The following is an 11,500-nucleotide window of genomic DNA, read 5'->3' as shown; positions in this document are numbered from 1 at the left end:
GTTGAATCTGTTTGTTTGTTTTTTAATTTTGATTCTCACTCCTCCCCCCCCATCTTGATTGGTTTCTGTCTTCCACCCTTCTGATCTTTCTTACTGCCTTTCATTCTTTCAGAGATCAGGCACCCTCCTCGTCAGTCAGTGCAAATCTCTCTTCTCCTTCGCTCCTTCGTTCAAATGTCCACACATCCATCAGGTCCCCCTCCCCAGTTAAGTAACTATGTTTCTGCTTCCGGATGACAGGTGTGCCTAACTGGATACATGATCATCTATAGTCAACGGTCCCCCCCACCTCCCCAGCCGGTTTCCATCGTCTCTCTCTGTCTCTCTCCCTCCTTGGCTCTCTTGATCTTTGGCGCTCAGTTGCCAGGGACCCCTGAATCCTAATGCCACATGCAAATGGTCCCTGCCCCTGCAGCGTCATGGTGCCTGCCTGCCTCCCTTCCTTCCTTCCTTCCTCCCTCCTTCCCTCTCTCCTTCCTTCCTTCCTTCCTTCCTTCCTTCCTTCCTTCCTTCCTTCCATTCATTCTCCCTTCCTTGTTTTCTTCCTCTTTCTCAGCCACTTACTCCACTACTAATGGGGTGAGTGCTCAGACCTGGACCGATTACGATCCACAGTTTGAGCCTGCCCTCCCCCGTGGACCTCCCACCTAGCCATTTAGTCGCCGCCACCCTGCTACCACCTGCCCCAGCTCTGCTTCTCTCCCTTCTCCCCTCCCACTCCCCTGCCTGCCTTCTCCCGGTGCCCGGGTGCCCAGATGAGATGAATTACCACCCTGCCGACACCCAGCAGGTGCTCCTGCGGGGCCCGGCACCCTTCACTCCATCCACCCCGGGTGTCTCTCTGGAGACTGACTTGTCTATTCAGAGACTCCTTATTTTATCGATAGCACCACGGCTTGTAGAACGGACTAACCATGAACTTGGACGCCTGACAGTCTCCTATCAGTAATGCTACCACTGCCTTCCTGCCTGAATTTATTCACCCGTTAACGTGTTTCTGGACCAACCGTCTGTGACTTTTCCTTCCGTGCTTGATTTTTATTTCGATAATTTTACTTGATTCTTTCTTTTACCCTTTCGGGGGACAGGCTCGGCTCCCAGCACCGGACGACACCACAAGCCCCTCACGCTGTGTTCCCACCTGGGTCCAGGCGTTTCCACCGTGAGCTCGCTCTCTCCCTCTCTCCCTCTCTCCCTTTGGCTTTCTCTCCTTTTGGGACTGATTTATTCATGTGTGCCCGGAGTTAGAAAACTTTTGGTAGACGTTAACTCTCTTCTCTGGTGTCCTGGGTCCTCTCTCTCTCTTTTTAACGATTCTTTGAACTCCTCCTCTGCCACTTACTTATTCTTATGCCAGGGGCACGTACGTGGACTCGTTGCCATGCTTGGTTTACAATAACCTGACACAGGCCTCCTTGTGTATGTGTTCGCCCCCTCGTCCAAGGAGATTACCCTTCTTCCTTTCCTTCACTGTTTGCGTTCTGCCGCACTCGCTCTCCCTCCCAAACACCTGCTCCCTCCTTCTCGAACCTTCTCATCCTGACGAGGTTCCTGCTCTCATCGTCAACAGTGCTGCGAGTTCTCTCAGGGGCCTTCTCTTTATTTGTTTTCATTTTAACTTTGCTTTGACGTGCAGAAAGCCGTACCTACTTAACGTACGCACCCTGGTGAGTCTGGAGAGAAGCGTCGCCCGGGACCCCAGCACCACGATCTTTTGTCATAAGCCTATCTATCCGTCACCCCCGACAGTTTCCTCCCGCCCTGACGGATCATTCCTTTTCTCACCTTTTCTGCTACGGACGCTTCACGTGAGATCTAGCCTCTTAGCAAAGGTTTAAGCGTACGATACGGTCCTGTCCACCACTGCCTTCTGCGTTTCCCCTTCCTACTCATTCTTGGTTCCATTCGGGTCTTGTTCTCTTACGATAGACCTCAGGGGCTACCTATCTGAATCACACGTACGCCTTGGTCCGTGGTGACTGGATACTGGTTCTTGTGTGGCTCTCTTTACACGGTGATTCGACATTTTGTTGGTTTCCTGTATCAATCTCCTAGGCATCGAGTGGGATCGTGTTCATTGTACTCTCATCCTGGCTTTTTCACTTCCCCACCTAGTGATTTGTTTATTCGTGCCCCGGTGCCTTCATTCACTCATCCATCCATTCGCTTATTTGGACCACGTAAGAGATACCAGTGAAATGACCTCCCAACAAGACAAACGGAACGTCCACAGTCTTCGACCTTTCTGCTTCCTCCCACCAAGCTGGTCACCAAGGTGTGCGCGCCCCACAGTCCTTCACACGTACACATGGCACATTCAGGCACAGGCACAGTAAATGTTAGTGCAGCCAGACCCTCCCGGGGCTCACGTCCTAGACAAACCGGGACAGGTATGCGGTTAGGGCCCCCGGACTCTTCCCTGGCGCTTCCCCCTGGACCCCGGTGAATGGGCATCCCCATGAGAAACCTGTTTCAAGACCCTCGAGTACACAGAGACACACACGTTGTACACAGTCTCCCCAGTGGGAAACGACAGACATGGCATTCATTTCTAAATAGACGGCTTTGTCTGTAGCAATATGAAAATATTTGGGCCTTTCAAGGCCGATACAAAAGCAACTACCCATTACCATTGCTGAGTGTCTCAGTCCCAAACAATAAAGAACTTGAAGAGACTTAGCCGGAAACTTTGAAGACAGAAAATCTGCCCATTCTGTTTTCCAGACATTTCAAGGGGGTGAGCGAAGGTCATTGGAGCTCGAAGCCCGTTTGAGAGGCTGGTCCCTCGGCCCGCGTTTTTTCCTCGGCCCTTTGAAGGGCCCCCCAGCTCACAAGGGCACTTCCGTCCTAGTCTGCCCTGGGGCACAAGAGCCAAAGGGACACTCAATAATGAAAGGGCCATTCAGGTAGAGGATCGAAAGAGAAGGAATTCTTTGGGGGTCCGGCACTCGAAGCCGCCTATAGAATTCTTTTGCCACAGAGACAACACAAGGAGGCTGGGGGGTCCTGCCTTAGAACACAAGCCCCCCCAGGTCCGCAATCAGTGTGGCTCGCTGGGCACCCACCTCCCCGTGAGCGGACCACTGGCCGGTGCTCACCACTCCCTCCCGCGGGGCTTGCCTGGCAGTGTGCTCCGGGAGGCAGCCCCCCCACCCTCAGTGACGAGGCCACAGATGCGTTCCCCACGCTCCAGCAACTTACGATTTGAAAGCCGGAGGGTGCCGGGTCGCGCGTCGAGGTCTCTTCCGTGGAGAATTCCAGATGGCGGCTTCGACTGGAATGAGAAAGCGCTGGGTCACTGCCCTGGAAGCTCACCCACCCCAAGCAGGGACTCCCCAGCTTCTAGCGAGTGTGGGATTGGGAAAACCCAACCTTTCTCTCTTCGGTACCCTCGCTCTCCCGCCAAGCTCCGCACCCCAGCTTCCTCTGAGTCTGGAGAGGATGGGGCGGGGGGGGGGGGGGCAGGCAGAGAGGAAGAACGAGGCTCCTGACCCAAGAGCCCTTGGCTGAGAGCTACCCGTGCATCCAAGTACTACTCTGTGGAGCCCAAAGATGTCGAGCCACTGCATGAGTGACCGCCAAGCTGGACGCCGAAGATTCCCTGGAAGGACATCCTATCATGACGGAGGGCACAGCCGAGGCACAGCATGTGCTCAGAGAGAAGCCAGCGGGATGGGGGTGTGAGCAGGGGCAAGACGAGAGGAGTGGGCTGCGGGGTCTTTAATGGACAGCGTGTCCTAAAACCACAGCGCACACGTCACAGGATGGACAATCGTGGCGTCTGGACAAACACCTTCACCTTCATAACCACGTACAAATTTTCATCAGCCCCACCAAGAGCCGCGGCCAGGCGCAGCCAACCTTCAGTTTCGAGCATTTGCCTTCAAGTTCAAACAAAAAGTGAGTCGCTTAACGGTAGACTCACATTATTACGTATCTGTCGAAACACACAGACCGTAGGAAGCCGAGAGCGGATCCAGTGACGTCAGCGTTGGACTTTAGCTAATGACGAAGCATCAGAGATGGGCTCCGCAAGCAAGATAAATGTGCCGCCACGCTACAAGGTGTTAACGACGGGAGAAACTGGGGTCTGTGTGGACGCCATTGACTCTTTCTGTAACCCTAAGACTGCTCAGGAAAGAAGTCAATTTGTTAAAAACCAAAACAGGAGCGCCTGGGGGGGCTCCGTCGGTTGAGTGTCCCACTTCAGCTCAGGTCATGATCTCACGGTTCGTGAGTTCGAGCCCCACGACGGGCTCTGTGCTGACAGCTCGGAGCCTGGAGCCCGCTTCGGATTCTGTGTCTCCCTCTCCCTGCCCCTCCCCCGCTCATGGTCTGTCTCTCTCTGTCTCTCTCTCAAAAATAAACATTAAAAAAAATTTAATAAAACAAAAAACGTTATTTTGAGCAAGTCGATTTTGCACACGTGTTCAGTAGAGTCTAGTGAAGGTAAGGAGGTGTGGCCGAAAGGTGGCCTGTGACAGCTGAGGTGGGTGAGGGCGGAGCCAGAGGTCGGGGCAAGAGCGGGTGCAGGCAGGGAGCCCCAAGGTGGGAAGAGGCCCTCTGCAACTCCCCCTGCCCTGACTTAAGCCCTCGGGGATTCCCCCCACTGCCTACACCTCTTTATTCTCAGTAGCGTCCATCACTGTGTACCCAGGACTCAGCCAGGACACAGGAGGGCACAACTCGTTTCCAAATCCTCCTAAAAATTCCTTCCTTGGCCTTGAGCTTCCCAAACACCGTTTTCCCCTAATCGGTTGATCTTATGAACAAAAACCAAATAGTCTTTAAGATATAAATGTTAATAAATATAAGCTGGTGGCTGACCAAGGGCAGACTCTGGTTAGGTAAAAGCTCTGGGCCCCCCATTTTTTAAAAAAATTTTTTGGGGCGCCTGGGTGGCTCAGTCGGTAAGCGTCCGACTTCGGCTCAGGTCACGATCTCACAGTCCGTGGGTTCGAGCCCCGCATCGGGCTCTGGGCTGATGGCTCAGAGCCTGGAGCCTGCTTCCGATTCTGTGTCTCCCTCTCTCTCTGCCCCTCCCCCATTCATGCTCTGTCTCTCTCTGTCTCAAAAATAAAAATAAAAACGTTAAAAAAATTTTTTTTTTTTAATTTTTTTTAATGTTTATTTGCTTTTGAGAGAGACAGAGGCAGAGTGTGAGCAGGGAAGGGGCAGAGAGAGTAGGAGACACAGAATCCAAAACAGGCTCCAGGCTCTGAGCCGTCAGCACAGAGTCCGATGCAGGGCTCGAACTCACAAACCTTGCGATCAGGACCTGAGCTGAAGTCAGATGCTCAACCGATGGAGCCACCCAGGTGCCCCTCTGGGCCTCCCACTTTGAGCTGGATACCACCCGAGACAGTTTCCAGGCCTCCCCAGGGGCCTGTGCGCGCCTGGGGTGCGCCCCTCATGGTTGCCACAGTCCTAAGGGGACAATGGGACTCCAGACCCTGAACGCACAGCAAGACCCCAGGCACTGTCACCTCCCGTGGGACTAAGAGTTGGGGGAAGGACTTTGGTGCGTTTACCAGGACCAGGGAAATCAGAGGTAGCTCGGGGCATCTGGGTCTCTTCCTGCTTCTGCCCCGGCGGCTCCAAGAATTCCCCGGGGTTCCTCACTGTCCCTGATTAACTTTCACGCAGACCCCAAGGCTGCTTGTGCAGACACAGCCCTGGCAAAGTCATGCGACAGTTCCAAAGCTGTGGGCACCAGCCCCGCGTTTGCTGTGATGTATAACAACGCAGTGCCGGGCTGGAATCCGTAACAGATGTCAGAAAAGCTGCAGAGGTGAGTCACTGTCTGGAACCAGAGGAAGACACAAGGCCTCCTTACAGGGTCCAGGGGAACAGCTGTCACAAGCATTTGAGCTCAGACCTCACAAATGCGTGCGCTGAACTCACGAGCCACGCAGGAAGCGTTGGTGGACGCCCCCAGAAACCTCCTCCGTGGCTTAACAGGATTAGAACATTCTAGCTCAAGGTCTTAAAAGTTCCTCTTTTCTGGAGGCAAACAGGACCCAACTGATCTGGCCTTTGGTACGCATAACTCGTGGATGTGCAGTGCAGGGAGAGACGTTAAAAGGATTAGTTTCAATAAAACGGTGATTTCCAGAAATACAGCCTGTAGTGTATACACATAATCAGGCTCGCCTCAGATCTCAGGCTTCCTACCTGTTGAGTAAAGACCACCCTCCCACAACTTCCCCTCACAGACGCAGGCTCTTTGCAAAGCTAATTTCCTGTACCTTTGTGAAGACCGGGGCCTGGACATTATGGACCCATTTATGAAAATGGGAGAGGTAATTGGGCCATCTTTTGAAATCATGGCCCCTCTCTTGCTGGCCCCCATCAGCCCTCTAATTTTGGCTGGCGGGGCCATGGAGGATGTTTACATATGCCTCTTCCTGGAATTTCACTCTTTGCTTCAGGAGTGGGCAATTAGAGAGAATTAGGGCCTATTTGGCGTATGTTTACGGTTAATGGAGCAATGGCGGAGGCACAGCCCCGGGAAAGGCAGTCGCTGGTCTAATTGAAGTTGGCAATTTCGCTATTCCTCATTTCAGCTTCCAGGTACCATTGCCACCAAGGTCACAAAACAGAGGCCACAGCCCGCTGCGGCAATAACCCGGTGCGGGACCGACCCGGGGCCCCGCGAGCCGTTTACTATCACAGCCGAAAACACAGAGAGAGAGCCGCAGACAGCTTCCAAGTTGGGTCCGAGACGGGCAGCCAGCACAAGCCTGGGGACTGATCACTTTTCCAGAAGTTACCACCCTGATGGCTTTTTCGGGAAGTTCTCAGCCGAGCGGGCGAGGACGCCAACATAGGTGCTGCCGAGGTCCCGTGACCAAAAGGCACCAGGTGAGCCACAGGGGCAGGTGCGGCAGCCACACCCTCCTGGGACCCGCCGCCACGGGGCCGGCTCGGCTCCGTTACACGGTGATCACCCCACAGCCCAGAAGGGTTTTCCAGGCCTGGCCAGCGGCCCACCCATTTGGTAAAACGCTCTATAAAATGCCATTCCGGCCCCAGCATCCACAGGCAGTCCCTTGGAGCTAGCTTGGGGTGTGAGCACTATCAGGATCTTGGGGTCAAAAAGTGGCTGGGGATGGGGGGGGTGTCAGACCGTGGGGACTGGCTAATGACCGCAACCCCATTGCCCGTGATGGCCAAGCGGGGGCCAGCCACTGGCAGTGGGCTTCACATCCAGGGCCTGATAACTGGAGCAAGGCATCAACCCTCTCCGGTCTCTGTCTCCGCTCAAAAGCAGAGGAGGCCGGACAGCAGTGGACCAGTAATCCCGGGGCCCTCGGACCCTAGAGACCCAGCAAGCAAACAGACAAACCACAGAGGACCACTGAGGCAGCCAGAAGGAAGCCAGAGCTCCAAGGGCCCTCAGATGACCGAGATCCTGCATGGCCCCATGTTGCAGTTGGGAAAATCAAGGCCAAGCAGGCCAGAGACAGGATCCAAGGTCACACCCATAGGGGGGCTGAGCCCGGGCTGGAACCGGGCCTCCCGAAGGCTGTTCCAGGGCGGCTGCTGCACTCAGAGCACCCGTTTAGAGTTTCCTCCTCTCAGTGACCAGTGCTGAGTAGTGGGAGTGCGCCCTAGAGGCCAGTGGGGGCCCCGTCTGGGCACCTGAGGCCTTCCGTCCTCCCACTCCGGTGAAGCGGGGCCCTGGCCTCTCCCCAGCTGACATCCCGTGCTCCTTCTGCCTTACAGAACACCATGGAAGGTTGACAGGCTACCGGCTCATTTTACAGATGGCAAAATGGAGGCCCAGAAGCCAGCAGCAAGAGGCACCGGCCAAGACTGGGACGGGGTGCCCTTCCTTTCGTGGCGGGGTATCGCCCCGTTGGTCCAGGGGGGGCGGAGCCCTCAGGGTAGTTTGGGGCAAGCTCTCTGCCCTCCATCGGAGAGGGTCCCCTTGCTGGGGGCTGCCCCTGGCCCTGTGAGCCACGCTGACCCCGCCACCCTCCCTAACTGCAAGCACCAGCCCCCTCTTTCCTAACCTGCTAGGAACAACTCTATGTCCACCCTCAGGACGGCCCAGAGAACGAGCCGCGAAGACAGGAGCCGCCCAGCGGAGTCCCGCACGCCTGGCACAGACACGTGGTCAGCCTCCAGCCCCTCTGACTGTCCTTCTCCAACTTTCCACGCTGGAGTCCTGCCCCCTGGCCCCATCTGCCTCCCCGGCTTTCTCTCGGGCATGAGGCCCAGTTTGATCAAATCCTTGTTTACAGGCGAGGACTCTTCTTCCTCCTGAGAAACTTGCAGAATACAAGCCCTTAGGCCCGAGAAGCACCAGCGTGTCTGAGGTCACGCTGCTGGGGTGACTGCTTAACCGTGTCATTGTGCGGCCTCTTGTCTGCGCCTTGCAGCTCCCGACACACACACGCACACACACACACACAAGGGCAGGGGCCGCCGCAGCCCCCAGAGGGAACACACACACACACACACACACACACACACACACTCCGTTCCAGGGAAGGTGACTGAACTTTTCTTCTTTTCATCTGAAGAAAAGGCACCTTCTATTGAAAGAATGTATTCACAGGACCTGGGAAAACTCATGTGCACTCGGCCCTCCCGATTATCCCCAGGTGGCTGTTCTCCATGGGGGGCTCCCCCACATTCCTTTCTGCCTGCGCCTTTGTTCCGCCTCAAACGGCCCTGGGAGCTCCCAGGCTAAGAGTCCCTCCTTAAGCCCCTGCCAAAGACCCTATTCACTGCGCAGAGAAGCCAGGCAAAAGGTGGTGGGCAGCCGTCCTCTCCCCCGACCCCCAGGGTGGGGGACTTAAGAACTCTCCATCTGGATTGTTTGTAAGCCCAAAGAAACTGGAGAGCAATTAAGAGACCCACGACTACACCCTCCACCACCCTCCTCTCCCCCTGATTAATTCCCCTCCCGCACGCATCCCAAGTGGGGCCGACCCCAGCCTGAGCTACCCAGCACCTGCTCTGCTCCCTGGTCCCTCACGATCCCAGGACTGGGAGTGGGGGTGGGCAAGGGAGCTGGGAAGGCAAACGCGGATATCTCTGGAGACTTTCTCACCACTCAGTTCCCCAAAGCACGGGTAGGGGCGATCAGTTCTCCACAGTGAGGACCGAGGTATGGGACCAAGTGTCTAACATCCAAGAGACGTTAGAAATTCCAGGATGTATGGGGCTCCCCCCGAGATGGGTCCTCCCCACTTCGGCTGGATCCAACTGAACTCGAGACCCCTCTCGCTGGCACTGCTCTGTCCTGCTGCAGTGGCCCGAGGGTGTCCAACCTCCTCCCAAGGGAGTAACAGCGGCTCTCTCAACGCACACCCTTCCTGGCTCTGAAACACTGACACGTTCCACGCCAAGAACCAGAGTCGGCATCTCCGGCACTGTCCTTCTCTAAAGCCTTCCCTAGGGGCCCGGCTTCTCCAAGCCGCAAGGGACCCGGGGCCGTCCCCTGGACCCAAGGCACCGTGGAGGGAGCGCTCCCTCGTTCCCCACCCATGCTTGGGTCTCCCTTTCAAAATGGGAACCCCACATCCGAGATGGCCTCGTTGGGAAAGATACGATTCTCTGCCAGAATTTTCCATCTGCCGAACCCAGAGATGGGAGCCAGGCTGTACTTCCTTGTTCCCCTTTTAGGAGAGAGGACAGGGCTCAAAGCAGCGGAGGGAAGGGGGCACGGCTCCTGGGCCTTCATCTACAACTGTGTTAAACTCTGGTCTTCTAAAAAGACACTGCCCCCGAGCTGCGAGCCCTTCGCCATTCAGCTGACAATGCTGGTCTCCACACTGCCCGCTGCCCTTTAACCCTTTGGAACCTTAATTTGTCTCTCTCCACACCCCTTCTGTGTAAAGCCGCCTTCTTCTTTTCAAGGAAAAATTCATTAGCAAGCTCATTAAAGATGGGTAGATTTTTTTTTCTCTTTCTAGAAGTCAGATTGCTCATAAAAAACACATTGGAGTTACTTCATGTAAATGAATAAGAAACACATGCATCCTGGTGCCCTTAAGTCTTGCCAGGTTTTGACATGATTTGGAGAAATGTGCTTGGAAATGCATTTGGGGTTTGAATCACAAGTCACAAGGTCAGGGGCCTTGAAAGCTTCAACGCACCTCCCCCCACCAAGGAACCTGCAGGTGGGAAAATGCGGGGCAGAGGGACACTTGGTGCCTTTCTAGGAGCACAGAGGCTGAGTTGTGCTCTGGGTTCCCTTTCACACCCACCCAGGGGCAGGCCAGTAGAACAGGAGGGCCAGCTTCCGGACAAGACCACCATCCCCCCTCTGACATGGGTGCCCTCCCGGCAGCCTCCAGCTAGACACAGGCCCCGGGAAACAGCTTAGCACATGACAAATGGCCAGAGAACCCCGCTCCTGCCAGTGACAGGGCCTCCGCCCTCTGTCCGGCCAGCCAGGATCTCACCGCCCAGGGACGGGCCAATCCATCAAAAAAGAATTTTCCTGAAAATGCCGTTTCTTTCAACACCTAACAACGGCCGTTCTGTAATTCCTGGGACGTCCGACTGCACGGCTGATTGACGAGCTTGCGTTTTAACTTCTTTAATTGAGAAGAACCCTCGATCTAGTCTTCATCTGTTTTCCACTTAATGACACGCAAAACCCCAAATATGTACAACACGCAAAAATACGTGTTTGCCCGAGACCGAATATTCGCAAGTGCACCTGAAATACAAGGGGGCCCAAAGACATGTCATCCCAGACTGCGGTGGAGGGTGGGGGGCAGGGGGCTGGCAAAGTCTGGGACTGGCTGGGCACCTGACTCTGCCCCTCAGCTCAGCCCAGCTCAAGGGAGTCCTGAGATGTCCCAGAAACCATGGGCACTTGGCTCAGACTAGCTACACGGATTTGCTCTGTAAGCTCCGGGAACAACACCCCGCGCCCCCCCGCCACCGCACCCCAGACCTGCATCCCGCCCTATGTAAAGCTTCCCTCCCAGGCCTCTCTGCCACGTCACCGTGCTTGCAGGTGGTGGCTCAGCAAATGCCAGCTAGGGAGCAAATATCACAGGGCGGGGCTTCCCGGTGTCCTTCCTTGGGTTTAGCCCTGGGCACACACTCCCCGCCTCACCGCAGCCTGACTGGCTCTCTGGGGAACGAAAACAAGCAGATAAAGGCAACAGCCTCCAGGTGTGGATACCTCTCTCTGCCCCTTGGTGCCTGCACGGGGTTGTGTTTAAAAATCACCTCCACACCTCATTTCCGTTCCCGGGGAGAGGGGCAAGGCTGTGGAAGGCCTGTCTCTGAAACCGGTGTCTCATGAAAAGCCATTATGTAAGCGGACGGTGCAGGGACCCTGGGGGTCCACAGCAGGCGGCCCGCGGGCTGCTGCGCCTGGAGGGGACCCTCCCACACTCTGGCGGGGAGCTCCGATCATCGTCTTCCCTCTCCCAGAGCCCCGGGTGTAGGCACCAAGGGGGATGCTGGCATCTGGACCAAGGACACTGCTGGGACCCACCCGAGGCTCCATAAACGTCTGGGAGGC

The 11,500-nt window shown here is 55.7% G+C and overlaps 1 protein-coding gene across 1 annotated transcript in view; it reads right to left on the bottom strand.

Annotated features, from left to right (window-relative positions):
* Nucleotides 1–2,507: 2,507 nt before the first annotated feature.
* The window catches only part of LOC122468125, a 28,735-nt gene continuing 19,742 nt past the window's right edge, over nucleotides 2,508–11,500 (bottom strand). Inside the window, exons 9-10 of the mRNA XM_043554559.1 lie at nucleotides 3,202–3,274; nucleotides 2,508–2,857 (exon numbers count right to left, since the gene is read on the bottom strand). Of these exons, the coding sequence (XP_043410494.1) occupies nucleotides 2,645–2,857; nucleotides 3,202–3,274 (286 nt within the window). The 3' untranslated portion in view covers nucleotides 2,508–2,644. The remainder of the gene's footprint in view (nucleotides 2,858–3,201; nucleotides 3,275–11,500) is intronic.

The sequence above is a fragment of the Prionailurus bengalensis genome, chromosome B3, assembly GCF_016509475.1.
Source record: "Prionailurus bengalensis isolate Pbe53 chromosome B3, Fcat_Pben_1.1_paternal_pri, whole genome shotgun sequence".
Lineage (NCBI taxonomy): Eukaryota > Metazoa > Chordata > Mammalia > Carnivora > Felidae > Prionailurus > Prionailurus bengalensis.
The sequence above is the reverse complement of the archived record's forward strand: the minus strand, read 5'-3'. Positions and strand labels throughout refer to the sequence as shown.